At 46.1% G+C, this 20,663-nt stretch overlaps 6 protein-coding genes across 9 annotated transcripts; 5 read left to right on the forward strand and 1 right to left on the reverse strand.

The window, feature by feature from the left end:
• The first annotated feature begins 1,278 nt into the window (after positions 1–1,278).
• Positions 1,279–2,637, forward strand: LOC100830601 (protein LURP-one-related 15). The gene is made up of 3 exons (XM_003563744.4): positions 1,279–1,749; positions 1,826–2,059; positions 2,152–2,637. The coding sequence occupies exons 1-3, from the start codon at positions 1,510–1,512 to the stop codon at positions 2,281–2,283; spliced, it is 606 nt and encodes a 201-aa protein (XP_003563792.2). The 5' UTR covers positions 1,279–1,509; the 3' UTR covers positions 2,284–2,637.
• Positions 2,638–4,225: 1,588 nt separating this feature from the next.
• Positions 4,226–5,549, forward strand: LOC106866297. The gene is made up of 2 exons (XM_014900018.2): positions 4,226–4,987; positions 5,117–5,549. The coding sequence occupies exons 1-2, from the start codon at positions 4,393–4,395 to the stop codon at positions 5,140–5,142; spliced, it is 621 nt and encodes a 206-aa protein (XP_014755504.1). The 5' UTR covers positions 4,226–4,392; the 3' UTR covers positions 5,143–5,549.
• Positions 5,414–8,615, reverse strand: LOC100841984. Of its 2 annotated transcripts, XM_024456780.1 has the most exons (5): positions 8,419–8,615; positions 7,395–7,487; positions 6,815–7,204; positions 6,143–6,487; positions 5,414–5,844 (listed from the first exon to the last, which is right to left on the reverse strand). In XM_024456780.1, the coding sequence occupies exons 1-5, from the start codon at positions 8,488–8,490 to the stop codon at positions 5,569–5,571; spliced, it is 1,176 nt and encodes a 391-aa protein (XP_024312548.1). In that variant the 5' UTR covers positions 8,491–8,615; the 3' UTR covers positions 5,414–5,568. The 2 variants fall into 2 exon arrangements, with proteins under 2 accessions (XP_024312548.1, XP_010227790.1); XM_010229488.3 differs by lacking the exon at positions 7,395–7,487 and having other exon boundaries at positions 8,419–8,614.
• A 1,876-nt stretch (positions 8,616–10,491) lies between these two features.
• Positions 10,492–11,386, forward strand: LOC112269749. The gene has a single exon (XM_024456781.1). The coding sequence runs from the start codon at positions 10,612–10,614 to the stop codon at positions 11,032–11,034; it is 423 nt and encodes a 140-aa protein (XP_024312549.1). The 5' UTR covers positions 10,492–10,611; the 3' UTR covers positions 11,035–11,386.
• A 777-nt stretch (positions 11,387–12,163) lies between these two features.
• On the forward strand, positions 12,164–15,615 carry LOC104581598 (glutathione S-transferase T3). Of its 2 annotated transcripts, none has more exons than XM_010229501.3 (4): positions 12,164–12,620; positions 13,332–13,738; positions 13,825–14,422; positions 15,188–15,615. In XM_010229501.3, the coding sequence occupies exons 2-3, from the start codon at positions 13,403–13,405 to the stop codon at positions 14,347–14,349; spliced, it is 861 nt and encodes a 286-aa protein (XP_010227803.1). In that variant the 5' UTR covers positions 12,164–12,620; positions 13,332–13,402; the 3' UTR covers positions 14,350–14,422; positions 15,188–15,615. The 2 variants fall into 2 exon arrangements, with proteins under 2 accessions (XP_010227803.1, XP_010227798.1); XM_010229496.3 differs by lacking the exon at positions 15,188–15,615 and adding an exon at positions 14,726–15,125.
• Positions 15,616–16,029: 414 nt separating this feature from the next.
• Positions 16,030–20,530, forward strand: LOC100834085. 2 transcript variants are annotated; one of them, XM_010229503.3, is made up of 11 exons: positions 16,030–16,139; positions 16,393–17,259; positions 17,633–17,754; positions 17,832–17,951; positions 18,103–18,190; positions 18,877–18,968; positions 19,072–19,176; positions 19,334–19,443; positions 19,883–19,970; positions 20,066–20,101; positions 20,174–20,530. In XM_010229503.3, the coding sequence occupies exons 2-11, from the start codon at positions 16,425–16,427 to the stop codon at positions 20,255–20,257; spliced, it is 1,680 nt and encodes a 559-aa protein (XP_010227805.1). In that variant the 5' UTR covers positions 16,030–16,139; positions 16,393–16,424; the 3' UTR covers positions 20,258–20,530. The 2 variants fall into 2 exon arrangements, with proteins under 2 accessions (XP_010227805.1, XP_003563804.1); XM_003563756.4 differs by having other exon boundaries at positions 16,056–16,281.
• Positions 20,531–20,663: the final 133 nt, after the last annotated feature.

Raw genomic sequence — 20,663 nt, forward strand, 5'->3', positions numbered from 1 at the left:
CTTAAAATGCGGTTTATCGTTCCAATTTTTCTTCCTGTACGACCGATGCGCCATGAGCCTTGCACACGACTCATCAGCTCCTGGGCAAAGTAACCTGCCCACACATCCAGGGTCAAATGCTTCTTAATTAATCTCCCCTCCTGTGATGCTAACCGGTTCCTTGTATTTCCACTGATGCTGTTGATCGTTGAAAGAGGAGGGCGTCGTTACCTAACTGGTGTGGACCGCACTTCATTGCACAATTAAGTTTTGGTTGGAGCGAATAGGTCTTCTTCTTTTTGTGAATGAAAACTATTCATTAACAGCACAGTGCAGAGGTGAGTCTGAGCGAATCAAATGCTTTGTTGCTGATGGGTTCGTATCCTTTTAGCATTGAGGACACGACAGCAAGACATCAAGACGTGTCTGTTGATGAATCCATCCGTGCGTCTCAGTTTCTTCTCCTTCCTTTTATGTTCTTTGTTCAGAATCCCATCTGTTTCAGTCTTCCAGACACTCTTTTTTTGGTTAGACCGGCGGCCGCTACGCACCGAGCTTGGCTAACTCGGGCTGGGCCACATATATGTCCAGGTAGCTTCACCTGGGCTGCATACCGTGCATATTTAACTGGTCAATATACCCGCGTGGCCGATGTCATGGAACACCACGACCCAGAAGGAACAGAAGAAGAAGTATATTCATGAAAGCCCGTCCCCTCAAAAAAATAAATGAAAGCCCGTCAAAAACAGAAAATAATAATCATGAGGCCAACGAATCATCTTGGGCGTGGGCCTACGCGATGGGCCTCCAATATCGTCCAGTGGGACCACGAACATTAAATAGGATGTAGGCCGGGCCGACATTTGGCTGAGCTAATGAGAAATCTTTTCTCGGTCTTCTTTACACACGCCGGGAAGAGCTCCTCCGTGGTCGGCGCGCTGTTGGGTTCTTGCCAAACCACATCAGAGATGAGACAGCAGGACGAGGAGAAAAGAGAGTGTGACGAAGCCACGTTCGTTCCGGTTGATTCAAATTCGACCAGCTCAGCTCCCTTTTGTTTAATCATCACTCAGCACCTCGAGCTACTGCTAGCTGCGATCACACTGGAAACTGGAAATTTTTAAAAAGTTCCAAATAATATAAAGTTGAAAAAGGCACATCGAGTCTCCTGCTCCCACGTACCCCTCCTGAGATTTGGTGCTAAGCAAAGATGGGTTTCTTCTTTCTCAAAGTGGATTTTTGGAAGGTGTTAAAGAACTTCCATTCAGACCTGAGTTAAAGAACTTCTATTCAGACCAGCATTTTTTTGTACTAGAGGTTGTTCTTTATATAATCTGAAGGAATCCAGTTGCCGTTGTATTGCTAGTGCTGCCAAATTGGTCAAACATTTCAGTCCAAAACTAGAAGACGCGTTCTCTTCTCCCCCCGTGAGCTGCCCATCCCGACCGATCCCCAGCCTCCAGCCGCCCACCTGCAAGCCGTTCGAAGGACGTGCGCGCGTGTCAGCGCGGCCGACAGACAGGAGAGGACATGGAGATGGAGGGGGAGGCGGTGCCGGCGCTGGCGGTGGTGGACGCGCGGTTCTGCCTGGCGGAGCAGGCGGCGCTGGCGGTGGCCAAGACGCTGAGCGTGTCCGGGAACGACTTCACCGTCACGGACGCCGCCACGGGCGCCGTCCTGCTGCGCGTGGGCGGCGCCGTCTTCAGCCTCCGCCGCCGCTGCCTCCTCGCCGACGCCCTCCGCCGCCCCGTCCTCACCGTCCAGGAATCCGTAAGTCCCATCCATCCATCTCTTGTCTTGTCCCCACCTTCCAAGCTCGGCGGTTTCAACGGATTTGTGCGCGCAGGCGATGGTGATGAACACGCGGTGGAAGGTGTTCCGCGGGGACAGCACGCGGCGGCGGGACCTGCTGTTCACGGTGGTGAAGCCGTCGGTGATCCAGCTGCGGTGGTCGACAAAGGTCAGCGTGTTCCTCGCCAGCAACGACGCCGAGCGGGTCTGCGACTTCCGGATCACCGGCAGCTACCACGACGGCGCTTGCTCCGTCACCCTCGGCGACTCCGACACCGTCATCGCAAAGGTCAGGCACGCACAACCCAGCTAGCCTCGTATTCTTTTGTTTGGAATTTGGGAGCTCAATCGATTTCGGTTGGTGGATTTCGCCCCCGGCAGATCGACCGGCGGTTCACGGTGGTGAGCGCGCTGCTGGGGAAGAACACGTACAGCGTCACCGTCAACCCCGGCATCGACTACGCCTTCGTCGTCGCGCTCGCCGTCGTCCTCGACGAGATGCACTACCAATGACCACATCGAAGACCGAAAGCTCTCCTCTCCCCCACCTCTGCTCCTCGATCGTAGCCGGCGTTTGCGTCACTTCATCACACAAGATCTTGCTTTCGTGTGTCAGCTATGTACTTGTAGGCAGGAGAAATCAAGAATGCTCCCTCCAACCTCTGCTTTTTACTAGCCAGTTCACGCATGCGTCGGCAACTCGGCCGTCAGAGACTCAAGAGTCGCATCACGGCAAGTGTGTGTTTTCAGAGGTGACGCTGCGAACAGATGTTGTTGATCCAAATCAGCATGTTGAGACCGCACTCCATTGAACTTGCTTTGATCCGGGCGAAAATTAAACATTTCCTTCCGAGCTTTACAAGTTTACACGTGACGTGCTTTTTTAATTACGAACAAAATTTCTCAAACGAAATATTTACGAACAAATGAAACGCTGGCGGCAATGTCTTCGGTGGAGAGCAGTTCCCTGTTTGTTTGTTTGTTCCATGTTCCAGCAGCTAGTGATGCATCTCGTCGAGGATCACGGCGAGCGCGAGCACGAAAGCCCGGTCGACGCCGGGGTTAATCCTCGCCGTATACGTGTGCCGCCCGAGCAGCGGGCCCCCGGGCGTGTCCTGCCGTGTGATCCGCGCGATCTCGGCGCCGCCGCCCGTAGAAACGGTGCACGCGCCGCCGTAGTAGCAGCCGCAGGAAGCTGAACGCGGCCGCCTCCACCTGCATCACGGCCGCGCCCCGGGCGTCGGTGACCGTGAAGTCGTGCCCTGTTAGGCTGATCGTCTTCGTCACCGCGAACGCCGTCGCTTCCGGAGCGCAGTACCGCGCGTCCACCACCACCACGACCCCCGCCGCCGCCGCCATTGATGTCCTGGTTGAGGGAGTGGAGCTGTGAGGATTGGGGAAGGATTGAGAAAATGAGAAGAGGAGCGTGGCATGTGTGGAGTATATATGTTCTTGGCGTAGAAGCTGCTAGCAGCAGACAGAGGGAGGGGGCTCACCGGATAAGACCTGGTCCATCACCGGCGTGCCTCACGGTTTTGACTCCGATGATGATCGCCGCCGCGTCTGAGAACATAGAGCGCCGCAAAACAGTCTTTGTGCCATTTCCAATCTGAAATTTCGTTGAAAAGACAGTGGGACAGAAAACAGTGGGCAGAGATGCATAACTACAGCACACCTCGCCGCCGTCCGCCGCCTAAGATCGAGACTAAGAGTTACTCGTACTAGTGCTAATCGATTGCAGGCAGGCATGCCGCCATTTGAGGGAGAAGATCGTACAAGCACATTACGAACAAACAGGAACAGTTTGATTGATTAATTGTGTTTTTTTATCATACTAAACTGAGAATTGCGCAATTGCAGTCCAACAATATATAGATTATATAATTTTTACAAAGTTACAAGCCAAATTGCGATCTTCAGTGATGAAACTCTGATGGGCTGCTAGCACACCTGGCTGATGAGAATAGCACGACGGCGGGATTAGGAGCCTAGAATGTTACTTGTTCAGATCGTTCTAATAGTGATACTCATTCCGCCATATTTGGGAAAAGATCGTAAAATCACATTACGGAAACAGTTTGATTAATTGTGTTTTTCGATGTTAACTGTCTCAGATTTATGTATGTATTTCAATTGACCGAGCTACAAATCCACGTGCGAGTGAGTAAGTGACTGACCAATATGTAGCAAAGAATAACATATGGAGTACTACTAATAACGGGATATGAACTAACTAAGCATAAAGAAGCTCGTTTAAAAAAACATAAAATATTTCGACACTTAATATGTGACGGAGAAAGTATTAAGAAAACGATCCCGGCAAGCGTGACAAAGAAGCATCGACTAAGATTTAGTTCACGGTTTCCAAAATGCGGTAAGCTGTAGCGACATGGCCTTTACATGGCCTTTTGCATATTCCGCAAGTAACATGGATAGGCAATCTTTCACCGCATAAGTATAACAACATCTTTTAAACTGTCTTGTAGACCAAGCAAATTCTGATATCTTGTGTACAGTAGTAGTAGACATATAAAGATCGTTCTGGGACTCAGTTTCATTGATTGATCGTACGTCCGGTCAATCACGCAAGCATAGCACTGATCGACTCAACAGCAGGGATCGATGGCGCCGGCGCCGGTGGTGGCCGCGCGCTTCTGCACCCCTCACGCGACGGCCTTCACGCTCACCGAAGCGGCCATCAGCTGGCCGTGGCGCAACTTCACCGTCACCAAATCCGGCGCCGCCGCGGCCGTGATGCGGGTGGAAGCGTTCCGCGGGCTGTTCGACTGCCACCGCCGCTCCCTCTTCCTCGACCCGCGCCGCGGCAGCCCGCTGCTCACCCTGGTGAGCCGCCGCTCGCTGTTCGGGCGGCGGCGGTGGGAGGCGTTCAGGGCCGGCGACGCCACGGACGCGGACGAGCTCCTCTTCACCGCCGACGCACGAGCTTGGATGTCGACGCCGTTCCCCATGGGGAACGTGAACGTGTTCCTCGCCGCCTCGGCCGCGCGGCGGATTCCCGACTTCCAAGTCTCCCGCCGCGGGCTGTTCAGCGACCGCGGGTACACCGTCGTCGACTCAAGCGGCGGCGCCGGTGCGGTCGCCGAGATCGACCGCACGTCGTGGCCGTTCGCGTGGTTCCAGACGTATGATGTCAGGGTCAAGGCCGGCGTCGACCATGCCTTCGTCCTCGCGCTCGCCGTCATCGTCGAGGAGCTTCGTCACGACGACGCTCGCCGTAACAAGGGCTCCTAGAACCGGCCTGATAGCTGAAATACCCTTCTTTTCCAGTAGAAAAACAGGACAAGACCAAAAAATGACTCGATTGAACGGTAACATAATCCACCCGGACCGGTGGGAACCACATCGGACTAATGCATTAGACTAAATTTAGGCCAACATGACTTTTCCTGGAACCAGGACTGAATTGGCACTATATATATGAGTATTTTTTTGTTCTTCGGAGATGTTTGCTGGTTCAGCAAATTGGATACTGTTGCCCAGAGTTTGATCAAGTTTGTATATCATCTGTTGGCCGGTCTCAACTGATGATGCAAGACAAACTGATCGTCTGGAAATGATCCGAACTGTTCTCCATAGATTAGAAGAGCATGGTTCGAAATAATGGGCGTGAAAAGCAAAAATATTGGACGACAACATACGATATTAGAGGTAAACAGAGGTTTTACAATTACTAGATTGATCGTTCCCGCTAACTTCTGCCAGTAGGACACTTTAAAGACAGCATAAGAGAGTGTCCTCTGTTTGCACTTGGCCTAAAAGGAGTCACTGAATGTACTACTAATACTTCCTGAACGTGAGATTCAGACGCCCAGGTTGAAGATTCGATTTGTCGGTCAGCCACTTCGGAGCTGTCTTTGGTTTGATTTGGGAGACCCCATGGAATATGCGCCTTGATTCACCACCAAAAATTAGAACATCCCCGGTTTCAAGATCAACCTTTGAAGCCTTAGTATCATCTCTCGAATCACCATACAGGAATTCTGCGGTGTCGCCCAACGAGAAGGAAACAACGGGCAATCCCTTGGTGAGGCTGTCTTGTGATTCATCCTTGTCCTGTCAAATTGCATAACCAAATCCAGTTAGTAATCATGAAATAAGAGCGCCAACAAATGCATAGGAATTAACAGACCGTGCTAGAAAAGTAGAAATGGGTCAATGACCAAACACAAGAAAATCCAGTGAGGAAATCACTGCACCTAAAGTTTCCTGACCTTATCTACAAATGTCCCACAAAATGGTAAATTATTCTATTGCTAACGCTTCATCCATTGAATAAATCAGTACCAGCATCATGCAGAATAACAATACTGATGTACGAAATATATCATTGCAGAAAGTAGTTCTTTGGTACCTGATGAAGACCTAACCTCCCTCTACTGGTGTAGAAGTTCACAATGCAGATATCTGGTGACATCGGCGGAAGTTCTACCGAAGGATTGGAAGTCCCCTTTCTTCCTTTCAAAAACTCATGGGAAGCTCCAATCGCACCTTGCACAAGTTCCTTGAATTTTTCTGGTATCTCTGGTGGTTCAGCACCATCAAATGCACGTACATCTCCATATGAACTTGAATCTGGATTCCAGTCCTTTCCTAAGCACATCATCCGCAGACTTAACTTTGCCCCATCTCTGTAGCCAGGTGTGTAAAATCCTCCTTTTCCAACACCAACTTCCCGGCAAAGATTGATAATTTCAATCTGACATGTGAGACGATAGAAGCATAAGATATGGATTGAAATGATTGAAAACATCACTAAGAGACATACAAACAATCAAATCAGTGGAGAAACCTTGTAAAATAACCAATCAACAAAATGTATGTAGGTGGCATGCAGAAAGCCTCTTAAAAGATATGCAAGATGCAGCAAAGTGTGCATAAAAAAGAAGATCATACCTTAATCATGAGCTCACATTTTTCAAAAAAAGAAGAGAAGGCATAAGGCAGGCAGCATAACCTATGGTACTTCCAAAAGAAATGTTGATGCTAGATAATAACATATCAGAATGTGTAAATATAGACATACCTGGTCATCAGGCTTTAAGAAATTTTTCAACAAAACCATCCCAGGCCTTAAATGTTGCAACTGAGCTACACTGTTAGAACGCTCCTTTGCACGTCGTTTTTCTCTGTTGATCTCAAGTAAAGAAGGCTTTACGTTGACAGAGCATTTACTGTCACCACATATATCAAATGGAGCAGCTCCTGAATTAGACCCCACAGATACATTGGCACATGAAGTGCCCAGGGAGTCATATTTCGATAATTGAACCGATGCAACCATTTGGGGTGGTGAATCTACAGATTTTGTTGGTTGAACTGGTGTAACCATCTGAAGGGGTGACTTGTTGCTGCTAGCTGAGGGAGAAGATGACCAGGGCCCCTCCTTTCGACATTCCAAGGACTTCTCCTGAACCTACAAATTACAGTTGACAGTCATTACTGTTAGAAAAAGAGCGCACGAGACAAGAAACTAACGATTTACCAGGAAACCCAGCAAGAATTGACTACAGTATGCAATAAAATGGTGCACTCAAGTTTGGAAATAATCAGATCAGCTATGACTGTCAAATTTAAACACCATGCCGTATCTTAGATAACCTTACCTTTGTATTCTCGTACACTAGATCCAGAAGTGGCAACTGAAACAAGGCGGCAAAATAAATGATGGCACAGACACAAGATTCTACACAGATTATCTAGAATAAAGGAATGCAAATAGTTAGTTGCAGCAATGGCAGCTGGCAGCATCCTTATATTTATGTGCAGCAAATAGTTAGTTGCAGCCATGGCATCCATGGCAAACAGCGCTTCATTAGCTAAAAGTGTCCAATTCTCCGACTACAGGTATGACCAACAAAGTACATCTTTTCATCGCAAGAAAATCAACAAAGTACATCTTTTCATCGCAAGAAAATCCATAGGAGTACTAGGAATCTAGGATGCAAGTAATAAAATATGGTGATTTTTTTAATGGTCGACCGGGGGGCTCCCCCCCCAGATTTTTCATTGAAAAAAGGCCAAAGGTCCGAGGTAGTAGCGATTACAGGCTTCACTACGAGAGCATTTTACATCAGCATCTTCATGAGCGAGCTGTGCCAGCGAAACACGCTCGATTGAAAAAAAAAACTGGTCTGCTCTGGCGTGAACATGCTCAATCGAGACCACACCTCCTATATTATAATGTTGCAAACAGACAAGGAGATTCAATTCCATCCTCCCCCCGAAACAATTAATACGCAGTTGTGTATATATATACATTGTATATCTGAATAACAGGCCCCGTCAGGGAGGGCAATGCTGAGAGAGGATCGGCGCGATTCGCAAATTTCCTACCAAAACCAACAAGCCGCAACTCACAGCTGAGCGCTGGGGTCAAACTCTAGCCGCCGCGCCCGACGCACACGAATGCCACCGCCACGGACGTCGTCGCACATTTCAAAAACCTCGGCGTCATGCCGCGGCGGCGTGGAACTCCACGGCCCACGAGTCGGCGGAAGCCACGGACCGAAAACAGCGACCATGGCGGAAGGGCGAGACGGAATTAAAACGGGGGGTTTTTGGTTTTGGCCTAGCGGGAGTGGCAAAAGGGGGCTGCTAGGCTAGGGTTGCGAGGCGAGCGGCACGTACCTGTCCGCGAGCGGCGCGGGCCTTCCGGCGGTTGGAGGAGGAGGACGGCGGCGGCGGCGTCTTCTCTGCCATCGACGGGGTCGCAGAAGCGGAAGCGCCTGTGCCTCGTGGGGGGTGGTGGGAGGGAGGGAGTTGCTGCTGGCAGCGCCAGGTGCCAGCGGAGCGACTGATTCCTCGTCTTCCGTCTGGGGAGGAGGCGAGGGGTCTTCTTTAAAACGCGGAACGGGACGGGCTTTGGCTTTTTGGGTGCGAAACCGACTCGGGTGAACCGTCCTACTACTACTAGGTCCGAGAGAATTCGGCCGCAAAAGATCCATTACGTACATACTACATACGTCATACGTGCACGGATAGGAGACGCGCAAAAATATTGTCGTGCGCACTTTTGTCGAGAGCAAAACAATATACTCGTCCAACAAAACATTCAATTTTCGACAAATTTGAAACATCTTTTATTGAACGAAGAAAGTAGGAATTTTAAATCCAAATCGAGCGACACTCATGTGTGCATTAGTTTACGTTTGTGGGAATTGATGTATCAATTATGCGGCAGGTTTATATTTTTGAAAATCACAGAGAAACACGTTTTAAGATGTTTCATTAGCACCTACTAGATTTTTGTGATTTTCTCAACGGCGCAATACCTTACCCATGCTGCGTGCGGATACGTACACCTTCACCCTCGTCCACCCCCAGATGTTTCATTTTACCTGATGAAGATGCGGCGTCGTCCTTGGTGGCATGTCAACGAGGGAGAGCACGGGCACAGCTGCGGGAGACAGAGAGCACGGGCACATCGGCGAGAGGGAGGCTAGGGTTATAAATCAGGGAAATGGAAATTTCACCTCCGGTCCGGGAAATACGGGACGGTTTTAAGCACACCGGCGCATTTGCAAAAGATATCCTAACAAATCATATGGTCCAGCCTTATGCCGACTTGACGACCATGTGTCCAGATTTACCCCTTCCGAACAAGTTTAACTAAATTGTAAACACCAATCCCAGCTTTGAGTGTTATGTGTGCATTTTCTGATTTTTTGGATTGAACTGTTCATTTATTCCGAGTTTATGAACTAAGGAATTATTTTACTCATTTTCTTAAGTCAACTGAGTAGATCCGCTATACAGTTTGTGCATGGGAGCACCTATATGTTCGGGTTTTCATAAAGAACAAAATGTTTCACACTGGCTAGGTAATGGAGGGCGCCATCCGTATCTGGGCTTCGTGGATGGTTCACTACTCACTTCGTCCGGAAATTATTGAGTTGGATTTGTATAGATTTTTGTCCAAATCCAAGTCACTTATTTCCGGACGGAGTGAGTATTTTTCTATTTGCTATAGAAAAACTACCAGCAGTGTTTTTCGTTCAGATTTACACCTTTTTCATGTGGTTGTCATCATGCTATGCAGCTTTTCTTTCTAAAGTATATTTCCTCCCTCATTTTTTTTCATTTTAAAAACCGCTTCAAGTTTTTTATTTTTTGCGGGAATAAAAACCCGCTTCAAGTTAGTGTCAGAACACAAGAATTCTTCTTTCAAAAGAGCTGCGATCAAAACGAGTCCAGCAAGGAATAAGATGGTTGCTTGTACGCAGAGTGCCGGGCATATGAAAGCCGGTGGACCGTGCAGGCCAGACACATGACATCTGCAAGTTTGGTCTGTTGTGGGTACATCCAGGCTTTGAATTGGAGGCACTCTGTTTATCCAGAACTCATAGTGATCAGTTCGAGGGTTAGATAACCTAACCGGCGGCAGCATTGACAACGGGAGCCACACATACACGCAGCCAGCTGAAAACTGTAAAATTCTCTTGTTATTGTTGGCACAAGGATTGTTCAAGGACGGGCGCGCGGCAAAGTTCAGCGTCAGACAAAGCTTCGGTTAGCAAGCGGGCGAGCTACAAGACCCCGTTTCTCGTCGAAAGCCCATTTGATAATGCACTTATGACTTATGCACCATCGGCTTAATCATCATCATCATCCTCCATCGCTGCATGCTTCTAATCAGCTATTAAACGCATGATGGATCCAACTGACGCTGAATTAATAAATCCCAGGGTATCTCGAAGTCAAAGCCGAGTTGCTTATTTAAGGGAAGCCCAAATCCTGCTAGCTGCAGCCAAACAGCTTAAGCTTCTCCGCGGCATCGCGCTGCGATAGCTAAGAAGGCGATCGAAGCGAGATAATAATACCATGGACTCGGAGCAGCAGCAGCTCGCTCGAGGCGGCGGCGTCGGCATCAGCATCAGCATCGACGGCAAGGCGGCGGCAGTGAGGGAGGCGTCCTTCAGGGTGTACTACAGCCCGAGCGCCGGCGCCGTGCCGTTCCTCTGGGAGTCCGCGCCGGGCACGCCCAAATGTGGCGGCGCCGTCTCCCGGCTAGAGGATTCGTCGCCGCTCCCCGTCGAGACGGCGAGCGGCGGTACTACTACAACGTCGACGATGCTGCTGCTTCCGCCCATCTCGCCGCCGCCGTTGTACTCGTACCAGTCGTGGTCGTCCCAGGCGAAGGGGAGAAGGAGGCCGTCGTCGTGGACGGCGGGGGGCGTCATGAGGGCGCTGCTCGGCGGGCTCGGGCTACGGAAGAGCCGCCGCCGGCGGCGGCGTCCAGCCTAGCTCTGTAGACTGTCACTGTACGTAGTTCGACTTATCTTTGAGCTACCGTTGCGTTGCCAGTTTGCTGCTGCGTGCTTAATTACTGGATAGAGGATTGATCTTATTGTTAACGCCACGTCATGAACAGACAATTCACTCGGGATGCGTGCTCGATAATCTTTTATATAAGCAACCCACTGCTAGATTTCTCTAAACATGCAAGTATGCCACGTCATCATATAATTATTTTGTTCACACATATTTAGTGAAAACTCATATTTTGCACATGCATGCATGTTAGTTCCATCAAGCTATCCCGTTAAGTGAAAAATGTACAATTTCATTATATTTCAATTTTGAATACTCTTTGTGTTAATTAAAAATTTCTGCAACAACGTGCGGGGCATCATCTAGTTTTTAAAACACTTCCCAAATTGCTTGCGTTTATTTGTTGTGCATGTACTCCGTGCAACATCGAAATTTTGAAATATAACGCGTATAAAATTACAGAATCAACTAGACTCAGTTGTGGAGTGTGCTTTCACAGTACATTCCTGTAGATGCTAATGTTTTCTACTACGTATTTCAAGTTTGACTGCCATTCATATTTTGAAACTTTTATAAAATTTTATATATATTTTGAAACAGAAGGAGTAGATGTTATTTAACTTGTTTACTCACCATGCATGTATACTGAATGGCTGTTCAGAAAGGCAAGCGTTGGAATAAACGTTAAAAGACAAAAAAAAATTAAAACATCCTTTGATTTTCATATTGCTTTGATAGCATTACATACTCCGTACAAGATAGGTCAAAGTCAATGAAGTTTGACTTAGGGCAACACTAAACAGATAGATTCATGACAGCGCGGTCTTATTGGGCTGGGCTCTCTTCATGAACAACCTAAGGAAAGCCCCCATATTTTTCCCATTTGTCCAATCTTGTCTATTCGAGGGTCCAACTGAAAAAACAACAACCCAATGAAAACCCCTATTTGTCCAAATTCTGTACACCCCCCTTTGTTCCTCAAATTTGAGGAAAAAACAGGAACTCCCCATTGTCCACGGCCCCACACGTCAGAGCCCACAAAATTCCCCAACTCTCTTTTCTCACTGCCCAACCCAATCTCCTACGCCCCGCCGCCGGCTCGCTGGCCGCCTCCACCGTGCGCCTCGCCATCGCGCTCGCTAGCCGCCTCGCCGCCCGGACACCGTCTCGCCGCTGCCATGAATCCGCTTCCGTATGCTCCAAACGCGGCTAGCCGCGCTCGGGCCGCTCGACGTTTGGCGAACAAGGCCGTCTCCGCCGCCAAGACCAGTGGCGCCTCCGTGCCAGCAATGCCCGCTCCTCTGATCCCGGCCACTCACCATGGTCCTCCGATTTCTCGGCCCCCGTTGCACGGCTTCTCTGCCCCCACTGCAAACCTACACAACTCTGCCCCCGTCGGCGGTGAGCCGAGCTCCTGGCGTGCGGGGCTGGACCTCAACACCGCCGCCTACACCCTGGAAAACTCGCCTGATCTACTCCGGCAGCCGCGTTCCTTCTCAACCGCCGGCAACGCAGAGGGGCGCAACCTGTTCGGCCAATTGTTCAGCCAAGCAGATGAGGTAGGTTTCTTCTTCAATTACTTTCTCTTCATGTGCTCGATTTGCTGAAATCTTTGTTTATAGTAATAACAATCATTGGTATATACACAATACGTACAGGTTTACTTGTAAATAATTATTGGGGAGATTTAGTGCTATAGTTATTTGTTCCCACTAATTGGTAACATGAACATAGGATAATTGAATTGTTCTCTCAAATTGAACCATGTTTCAGAATTTTTCCTTTGTTCTTGTTATGTTCACAGCTAATATCAACATCTGAAAATACTGTAATGAAGAAGAATGCAATGATGCAAGCAAAACAGTACACTGTTGATCCACAATGCTGACATATTCTAGGAGCATTCTAGCCATAGGAATATATAATTATCTCCAATGCTTGATGTATATGTGCTTACTTCAGTAGTATCTTATAGATTGCATGTTTCTTGAGCCATGAGAATAAATATTCAGAGTAGTGGTTGCCCTTCTGTAGCATATCTCTGAAAATACCTGGGAGCTCAGAACCGCTGCTGTGTGTGCCGTGTATATAAAAGATTGCTTCAATGATTTTTGTTTCCTAACTAAAGATGTCCTCTAGCATGCAGATGAGTTTTCTTTTTTCAATGACTGATGTATTACTAGTAAACAATGAATGATGTATTACTAATCTTTGGGACTGTAGTATAAACAGTTGATCACCAATAAGTATGAATGTTGTTGCGTTTGTAGGACTATCAAGAAGAATATATGGCGCAGTTGATCAACAATGGTGAACAACCCCTCAAAATCACTATTCACCTATGGAGGAGTCAATGCAAGCATCCAATGCAAAGGCAACTTGCAAGAGAGGGGCCGCGTACACTATCAAAGAAGATGAATTACTATGCATTGCTTGGTTGGAAGTGTCTCAAGATCCAATTCGGGGGGCTGAGCAAAGGGGTTCTGCTTATTGGAAGAGAATCCATGAGTACTTCCATGAGTGGAAGAACTATCCCCCACACTGTTTCACAAGCGATCATAATGAGAGCTCACTTGCTCATAGGTGGTCCACCATCCAAGATGCCACCAATAAATTTTGTGGGGCTTTTGAGCAAGTTAACAACAGAAAAGTCAGTGGCATCGGTATTAAGGACCATGTAAGTTATACCTACTAGCAATGTTTATGTTCTCCATGCTTCCTTGTTAATTTCATGTTATACTGACATTTTATCTCAATTGCTAGATGGGTATGGCAATGTCGTTGTACAATAGCAATGAGGGAAAGCCATTTGGGTTTGTGCATTGTTGGACCAAGCTCAACAAGGCCCCAAAATGGGAAGCTATTGTTTCATCACTAAAGGAAGGCCATGGCTCATCGAAGAAGCAAAAGAGCAATGAAGGGTCAAGCTGCCAATCAAGCTCCCTAAATGAAGATGGTGAAGCTGGAGAAGGGTTAGCTTCTGGGGGCCGTGTGCAAAGGCCAAAGGGCAGGAAGTGGGAGAAAGCAAAGGAGAAGAGAGCAAAGAGCACAAAAGATGCATGGGCTGAGATCATGGCCAATAAACAGCTCGCATGTGGCAAAAGGGTAGAAGAAAAGGAAGCAAAGAAGGAGGAAAGACACCAAGCTTTCATGGAGATACAAAGGCAGAAGGTAGCACTTGAGCAGAAGAAGGTAGACACCGATGCCGAAAATGCAGCCACTGCCAGGTTGAGTGAGGACTCAAAGATCATGTTTGCTGACACAAGTTTAATGGATGAGAATCAATGACAATGGGTTAATCTCATGAGGGGCGACATCTTGGCGCGGCACGCCAAAACGAGTTGACATCTTCTCTTGAAAGGTATTTTATTGAAGGGACTGTCATCTTTATTTAAATATGATATGTTAAGTCGATGATAGAAATTGGAACTGAATTCTGTTCTTGTAGAAAAATTCAGTCTCTTTACTGATAAAACTGTGTTATGAGCTTGAAACTGATTAATTTACAACTCTGCTTTTGCATCACATGTACATCATGTAGTACTGATCTTTCAGGCTGCAGATGTAGCATGCAGATGGCTCTTCTTTTCGAATTATTGGGTCATTTAATTAGCAGATGCCCATGATCCAGTCTCCTAACCATGCCTTTTTGTTTAAATTGTAGGGAACAATGGATAGTGACGATTCAGTAATACTACAATGTGTTTTAAAATCTAGAACTTGATGTTTGCACAGAAGAAAAATATCCAGTTTAGCTGAAACTTAGGTGAAATCTACCAAGCTTGTGAGCCTGTCAATGAACTCAGTTTGAGGGTGATGCCGGAATTGATCTGTGTGTCGTATGTTTGTGCTACTTTAATTTGGAGGCAGAGGCAGCACAAAAGGGATATTGTAACTGTTATATAGAAATATACTAGTACTCCATCGTTTGTCTATTTTAAAGTTCTTTGCTTGTTGCTCTATGGAGTATAGCCTGTCCAGGGAGTATGTTTGTTCGCTTGTAAATTGGAAGGATCCTAGCTTTCTTTTATAACACCCTTGCCTGTGGAATTAGCTTTCTTTTATAACACCCTTGCCTGTGGAATTAGCTTTCTTTAATAACTACTGCCTGCAACTGCTCTTTCAGTGTGTCAAGACTTGGATGTATCAAGACTTGGATTATTTGATGTTCAGACCCTCGATCTTTTCTTTATGGAGTGCGTGCTGGGTAGCATGATCGTCGTCAACGCGGTGGATCAATGAGGCCCTGTGTGTGCTTTGTTATATCAAATTGTGTGATCCTGTGCTGGAAGCTAGATCATGTGCATCTTGTTTGTGGAGCATAAATTGCAAAGTACAAATTTCTTGAGAAATTGAATGGTGTATGTTCTATTTTCAGTTTTTTTTCACTTTCATTGCTTGCTGTGATTTTGGATTGATGATGGTGAATTCTGTGTGTTTGTCAACATACAGAATAGATTTTGTTTTGTTTGTGCAGACTAGAAAACCTTGGATGTTTACTGTTGCTTCATCTTGTATTGATGCCTGTTATATAAATGGATTTTCTTAATTGTATGGCTGCATGTTTCATCGTGGATTGTAAAAGTTGGTCCTGGATTGCAAAATTCATTGAGAGACATGCACTGCTCAGGCGCCTCCCTTTCCCCAGCTTCTAGTTCTTCTTTTTTTGACGAAAGCTTGTAGTTTTTCAATTTAAATTTGAACTGATGTTCAATTATGTGTGCTCTAGTATTTATCTTTGATTTATTATTGAGTCAAAACATGTATTTATGTGCAAAATAGAAGAAAAAACAGAAAATAGGCAAATGGGGAGGACAAATGGGAGCTCCCATTGGACAACATTGTATTTTGTCCATCCCCGTTTGTCCAAACACCCTCCATTGGGGAAGGACAAATGGGGGCTTTCACCTTGGAGATGCCCTAATAACGCAGAAGGCCTGGACAGCCGGTCCGATCGGAGCAGCAGTTCGTAGTACCAAGCAAACCCCCCCACCCCCCATCCCCCACCCCCTCCAGCGCCGCCTCGATCCAGCCCCGTCGCCGCGACCGAACAACACGGTGACCGTACGCCGCGCCGGGTGGGTAAAAGAGTGCTCCGCTCCCTTGGCCCCAACTCTCGCTTCCTTCATTTCGTCCTTCCTTTCTCTTGTCTCCACCCCTAACCCAGTTTGGCATTTCCTCGAACACGTTGCGCGCTCGCTCGCTTCTCCTCCTTCGTAGGTGCAGTTCCTGCTGTAGCTTCTGCTGATATCGTTCTTAGTGCTGTTCTGTAGTTTTTTTTCGCGAAAGCATGTTGTGAGTGCGCCTAAGCTTGTTGTCGTTTGTGTACAGGTGATTTTCATCAGATAAAGCGAGGGGGAAATATGCCGTTTCGTGTTCGGTTGAAGGTGCAGACGAGCACGGCGAGTCAGTTGTTCGCCCAGAGGAACTGGGGCGGCGGTGGGATGGCTGGTGGAAAGATGAGAAACAGAAGAGAAGATGCCAATGGTAAAGGAGGGACTGGATTTGCTGGTCGGAAGAAGGGCGAGAAGAGAGAAGACCACAAGGGTGGTGGAGGAAATACGGAGCAGAAGAGGTGGCAGAGCAGGGCAGGATCCTATGCCGACGCGAAGAGGGGTGCATCGGGGGTTGACAAGAGGAAGAGGAAGGGTGATCATGACTCATGGCATGATGGTGACAATGATGCCTCATTTTCTAAACCAAGGCCGGCCAGAAGGAACCCTTCCACTGTGACCCGTGGGAAGTTTTCTGCTAGGGAAGGCGACAGGTTTAAGCCTCGAAGTTCGGAAGAGGACGACTTTCGCTCAATGAGAAGGAGCAGCAGCAAGGCTTCTGGTATAAGTAGAGGGGACAAGGGTCGATCAATGATCTGTATGAATTCACAAGCCTCCAAATGGAAGAAATTTGATAAAGATGTCAGAGTCAATCGCCGAAATGATGGTGCTGCAAATGCCGATTTAAATGAGCATGTTGCAGGAAGCAGGAAGTCGGATGACTTGAGCCAGATTACTGAAGAGAAGCCCCGTCCCCAAACTACTCGGGTGCTGGACAAGACTGGCAAGAAACTCAGGGTCTTTAAGAAGGATTCAGTTTCTGACTCGGAGGAAATTGCTCCTCCTAAGAAGAGAAAGCGAATGAAACTAGATCCTTATGACACATCAAACAAACGAATTGAGGACTCCACTCCAAAACAGGATGGTACGGTTACTATCTTACTATCTTTTTAATTTGTACAACCCATCAAATCCTGTGATTGTAAAATTGCCCCCTCTTGGTTTTTTTTTGGCTCCGCCCCTGGAAGCATGTTAGCAAAATAACTTTTCTAATATTTTCTATTATTTAAATATGGGTATACAGCTCGGGCAATAAGAAAACATAGTGCAGCACTAAATTGCTACATATTTTTGTTACTTTTTCATTAGTGGGATGACTTGTCTTCCTGAACTCCTTAGTGCATTCACCTGCTTATAATTTCTTTTGCTTATTTGAAAATCTGGGCTTTCTGAGGAAAGGGTTCAACCATCAATCTGATGCTCCTGTTTTAATATCCCTGTTTTCTTTCCATGTTTAGTTTGCATAGCGGAGAAGATTATCCCAGAAAAGAGTACACCTGAAGAGACTGAAATGTCTATAAATGCTAAATTTCGTGACATACAGCCGAGTTCTTCAATCCTTTCATATGTGGAAGATAATGTATATGCGATTACCTCTTCATACCCCTCTTCCACCCTATGGATGCATGTCTGATATCATCTTACTGTTATTTGCAGTTACTAGGTCGTAGGCGTCTAATCGACATAAAAAATGCTGGCTACAATGCCAAGCTTTCTGCTCCTCTGGATAATGTCCCTTTCTCAACCAGAACTGAACGTGACCGGATAGAAGATAGTGTAAGAAATATGCCATATAATCAGCGCAGAGAATTTTGCTTCTTCTTTCAGACAATTCTGGCTACTATATTATTTATTTTATATGTTGTATGTTGTCGCATTTATTTTTATCCACTTTTACTTATTGTTGCTCACTACAAACAATTAACAGGTGTTCAGGAATAAGTTAGACTTCTTCGCCGCTGCAAAGATCTCATCATCATTCCCTCCTCCTACAATCCCAGAGATAGCATTTGCAGGTACTTCATAGTAAAGAACTTATGATATTGGTTCCATCTCTCTTCCCGACTATTATAGGAAGCTGTCCCATTTAGGCCAACTATATCTGGTTGCAGTATATATTAGATCATTCTGTGTTTATGTGTTTATCCCCTAGTCTGTTTCGCAAATCGTTCAGCAATAATTTTCATTAGTTTTTTATGTTTTGTTAGTTTCATGGTATCGCCTTTCAGACAATGATGATGAATCGTATATTGACATTTTGTAGTCAACTAACCTAGCCTGTCCGTTGTTGTCTGTTTCAATTTCCGGCGATCTTATGTTTTGCTCACCTCCTCGTATCCACTAAACCACTGGTGAAAGAGAAATTTCACATCTTGTATAATGCTTTTTTTACTAGGACAAACCTCAAATTATTACCTCGTGTTTTAGTAAGTGCGGAGTAAATATTTGCGCACACACAAAAACAGACATGAGAATCTTTTGACATGTAGTACTGCTCTTTTTGTTCATTTCTTCTCTTCATGTTAATTGGACATCTAGCTATGTTTGGAACTCTCAATAGGAAATAATACATTTTGCAATTATCTAGATATTTTATGCCTACTCTTCCGGGGATCAAATGTATCATCCAACTCATTAGTTTCTTTTAGAGTTTCAAGTCTGCCCTAACAATCTTGTTTTATTACCTTACCGAAATTCAAAGGGGTATCAAATGTTGGGAAATCTTCACTACTGAATGCACTTACAAGACAGTGGGGTATTGTGCGGACATCAGATAAGCCAGGACTTACTCAGGTAACTTGAATAAACCAGTACATCTTGCATACCTTCATCTAATTAATTATCGGCATTCAAACCTCATTTGTTTGTGGATTACAAATTTACTTCTTAATTGCAGAGTATAAATTTCTTCCGGCTTGCATCAAAGTTATGCCTTGTTGATTTGCCTGGATATGGTTTTGCTTATGCAAAAGAGGAAGTTAAAGAATCGTGGCAGGAGCTTGTAAGTATCTTGAAATCTCTTGACGGTCTGCATATGCCCAGTGGATCTGCATTTCAATGAAATCACGTTTTATTTCGAACTCTTCAGGACACAAGCTTTAACCTGTGCATATTAGTTGTAGTTATTCTTGGTTCTTACACGCACTTGACATTTGTAGGTGAAGGAGTATGTTTCAACCAGGGTTGGTCTAGATAGAGTGTGCCTTCTTGTGCACACTAAACGTGGAATGAAACCATTGGACTATGAGCTTATAGATCTAATGGAAAGGTTTGTTAAATCTTCACAGAAGATGCAGAGTTCATATCTATTCTTTATTTTTTTTCTGATGTGGAAATGTTGAGTCGTTTGTCAGTTTTCGTAATCACTGAAAGCGCAACTAAGTCGTTATTAGACTATGCATTTCTTTTCTGAAAGCATCTGCTTAGGTTGGGTCGCATACAAATAGTGATGTTACTCCTGATTCAGATCTAATGGAAAGGTTTGTCCTCACAGAAGAAGCAGTGTTCATATATATTCTTTATTTTTTTTCTAATGTAGTAACGTTGAGTTGTTTGTCAGTTTTCATAATCACTTTCAGTGCAACTAAAATCGTTTTTAGACTATGCATTTCTTTTCTAAAAGCATTTGCTTAGGTTGGGTCAGTCACATATGCATAGTCATGTTACTCCTAATTCTGTGACTGACAAATCCAAATACACCTTTATAGATCCAAGACGCCATACCAGATTGTGTTGACCAAGACCGATTTGGTTTTCCCCATAGATGTCGCTCGACGTGCTATGGAAATCCAAGAGGTTCCCTTTTCACCTAGCCCACCCCTCCTAGTTCCCTTCCTCGCATGCACCTTTCGATTATTACCTAATGGAATCGTGTATATCCTTAATTGCAGAGCCTGAGAAAGAACAAGTCTGTGGTAAAGCCAGTGGTAAGCTCTCTGAATCATTTGAATTCACTTTCCCTGTAGCCATATGATCTGATACAGTGGTATGTCTCGCAGATGATGGTGAGCTCCAAGACAGGAGCCGGCATACGTAACCTTAGAGGAGTGCTCGGAAAATTAGTCCGCTTCGTCAAACCATAGCTGAGGCGACAGCGTACATTGGATCAGGTAGTTCACAGGTTTAAGCACTTGGGCTTTTAAGCCTTGAGTTCCTACCCCAGTTAGGATAGGATTCGGAAAGCCGTGCTGTGTCATGAGCCAAGACTTTGGACCAATAAAACAGTTTTCCTGTCTGAGGAAAAGGGGTTATGCTTGCCATCACAACTTATTGCATGCTTTCAAACATGTCAAGATGCGTAGAGCTATTGTGAGAACAACCACTCAAGCTAAGAGCTTATTTTCTGCTGGGTTCAATGTTGCGTTCGTCCAAAATGCTTCCGACTAGTCGAAATGGTTCTTTCATATCACTCAACTGGGAGTGTCAAGCGTACTTCCTTAAGGCTAATATATATCTGCTGCTCCATACGTTGCTTTTATATGATGCACT

The sequence above is a fragment of the Brachypodium distachyon genome, chromosome 1 (genome assembly GCF_000005505.3).
Source record: "Brachypodium distachyon strain Bd21 chromosome 1, Brachypodium_distachyon_v3.0, whole genome shotgun sequence".
Taxonomy (NCBI): Eukaryota; Viridiplantae; Streptophyta; class Magnoliopsida; order Poales; family Poaceae; genus Brachypodium; species Brachypodium distachyon.

Bases quoted from the DNA above. Each gene is read 5' to 3' on its own strand.
- LOC100830601 (XM_003563744.4), top strand. From the start codon at position 1,510: ATGGAGATGGAGGGGGAGGCGGTGCCGGCGCTGGCGGTGGTGGACGCG. The intron at 1,750-1,825 runs GTAAGTCCCATC...TTGTGCGCGCAG, and splicing joins TCCTCACCGTCCAGGAATCC to GCGATGGTGATGAACACGCG. The intron at 2,060-2,151 runs GTCAGGCACGCA...CGCCCCCGGCAG, and splicing joins CCGACACCGTCATCGCAAAG to ATCGACCGGCGGTTCACGGT.
- LOC106866297 (XM_014900018.2), top strand. From the start codon at position 4,393: ATGGCGCCGGCGCCGGTGGTGGCCGCGCGCTTCTGCACCCCTCACGCG. The intron at 4,988-5,116 runs GTCACGACGACG...ATAATCCACCCG, and splicing joins CGTCATCGTCGAGGAGCTTC to GACCGGTGGGAACCACATCG.
- LOC100841984 (XM_024456780.1), bottom strand. From the start codon at position 8,490: ATGGCAGAGAAGACGCCGCCGCCGCCGTCCTCCTCCTCCAACCGCCGG. The intron at 7,205-7,394 runs GTAAGGTTATCT...TGTAATTTGTAG, and splicing joins TAGTGTACGAGAATACAAAG to GTTCAGGAGAAGTCCTTGGA. The intron at 5,845-6,142 runs GTACCAAAGAAC...GCAATTTGACAG, and splicing joins GGAGGTTAGGTCTTCATCAG to GACAAGGATGAATCACAAGA.
- LOC112269749 (XM_024456781.1), top strand. From the start codon at position 10,612: ATGGACTCGGAGCAGCAGCAGCTCGCTCGAGGCGGCGGCGTCGGCATC.
- LOC104581598 (XM_010229501.3), top strand. From the start codon at position 13,403: ATGGAGGAGTCAATGCAAGCATCCAATGCAAAGGCAACTTGCAAGAGA. The intron at 13,739-13,824 runs GTAAGTTATACC...CTCAATTGCTAG, and splicing joins GCATCGGTATTAAGGACCAT to ATGGGTATGGCAATGTCGTT.
- LOC100834085 (XM_010229503.3), top strand. From the start codon at position 16,425: ATGCCGTTTCGTGTTCGGTTGAAGGTGCAGACGAGCACGGCGAGTCAG. The intron at 17,952-18,102 runs GTAAGAAATATG...AACAATTAACAG, and splicing joins GTGACCGGATAGAAGATAGT to GTGTTCAGGAATAAGTTAGA. The intron at 20,102-20,173 runs GTAAGCTCTCTG...TATGTCTCGCAG, and splicing joins AGTCTGTGGTAAAGCCAGTG to ATGATGGTGAGCTCCAAGAC.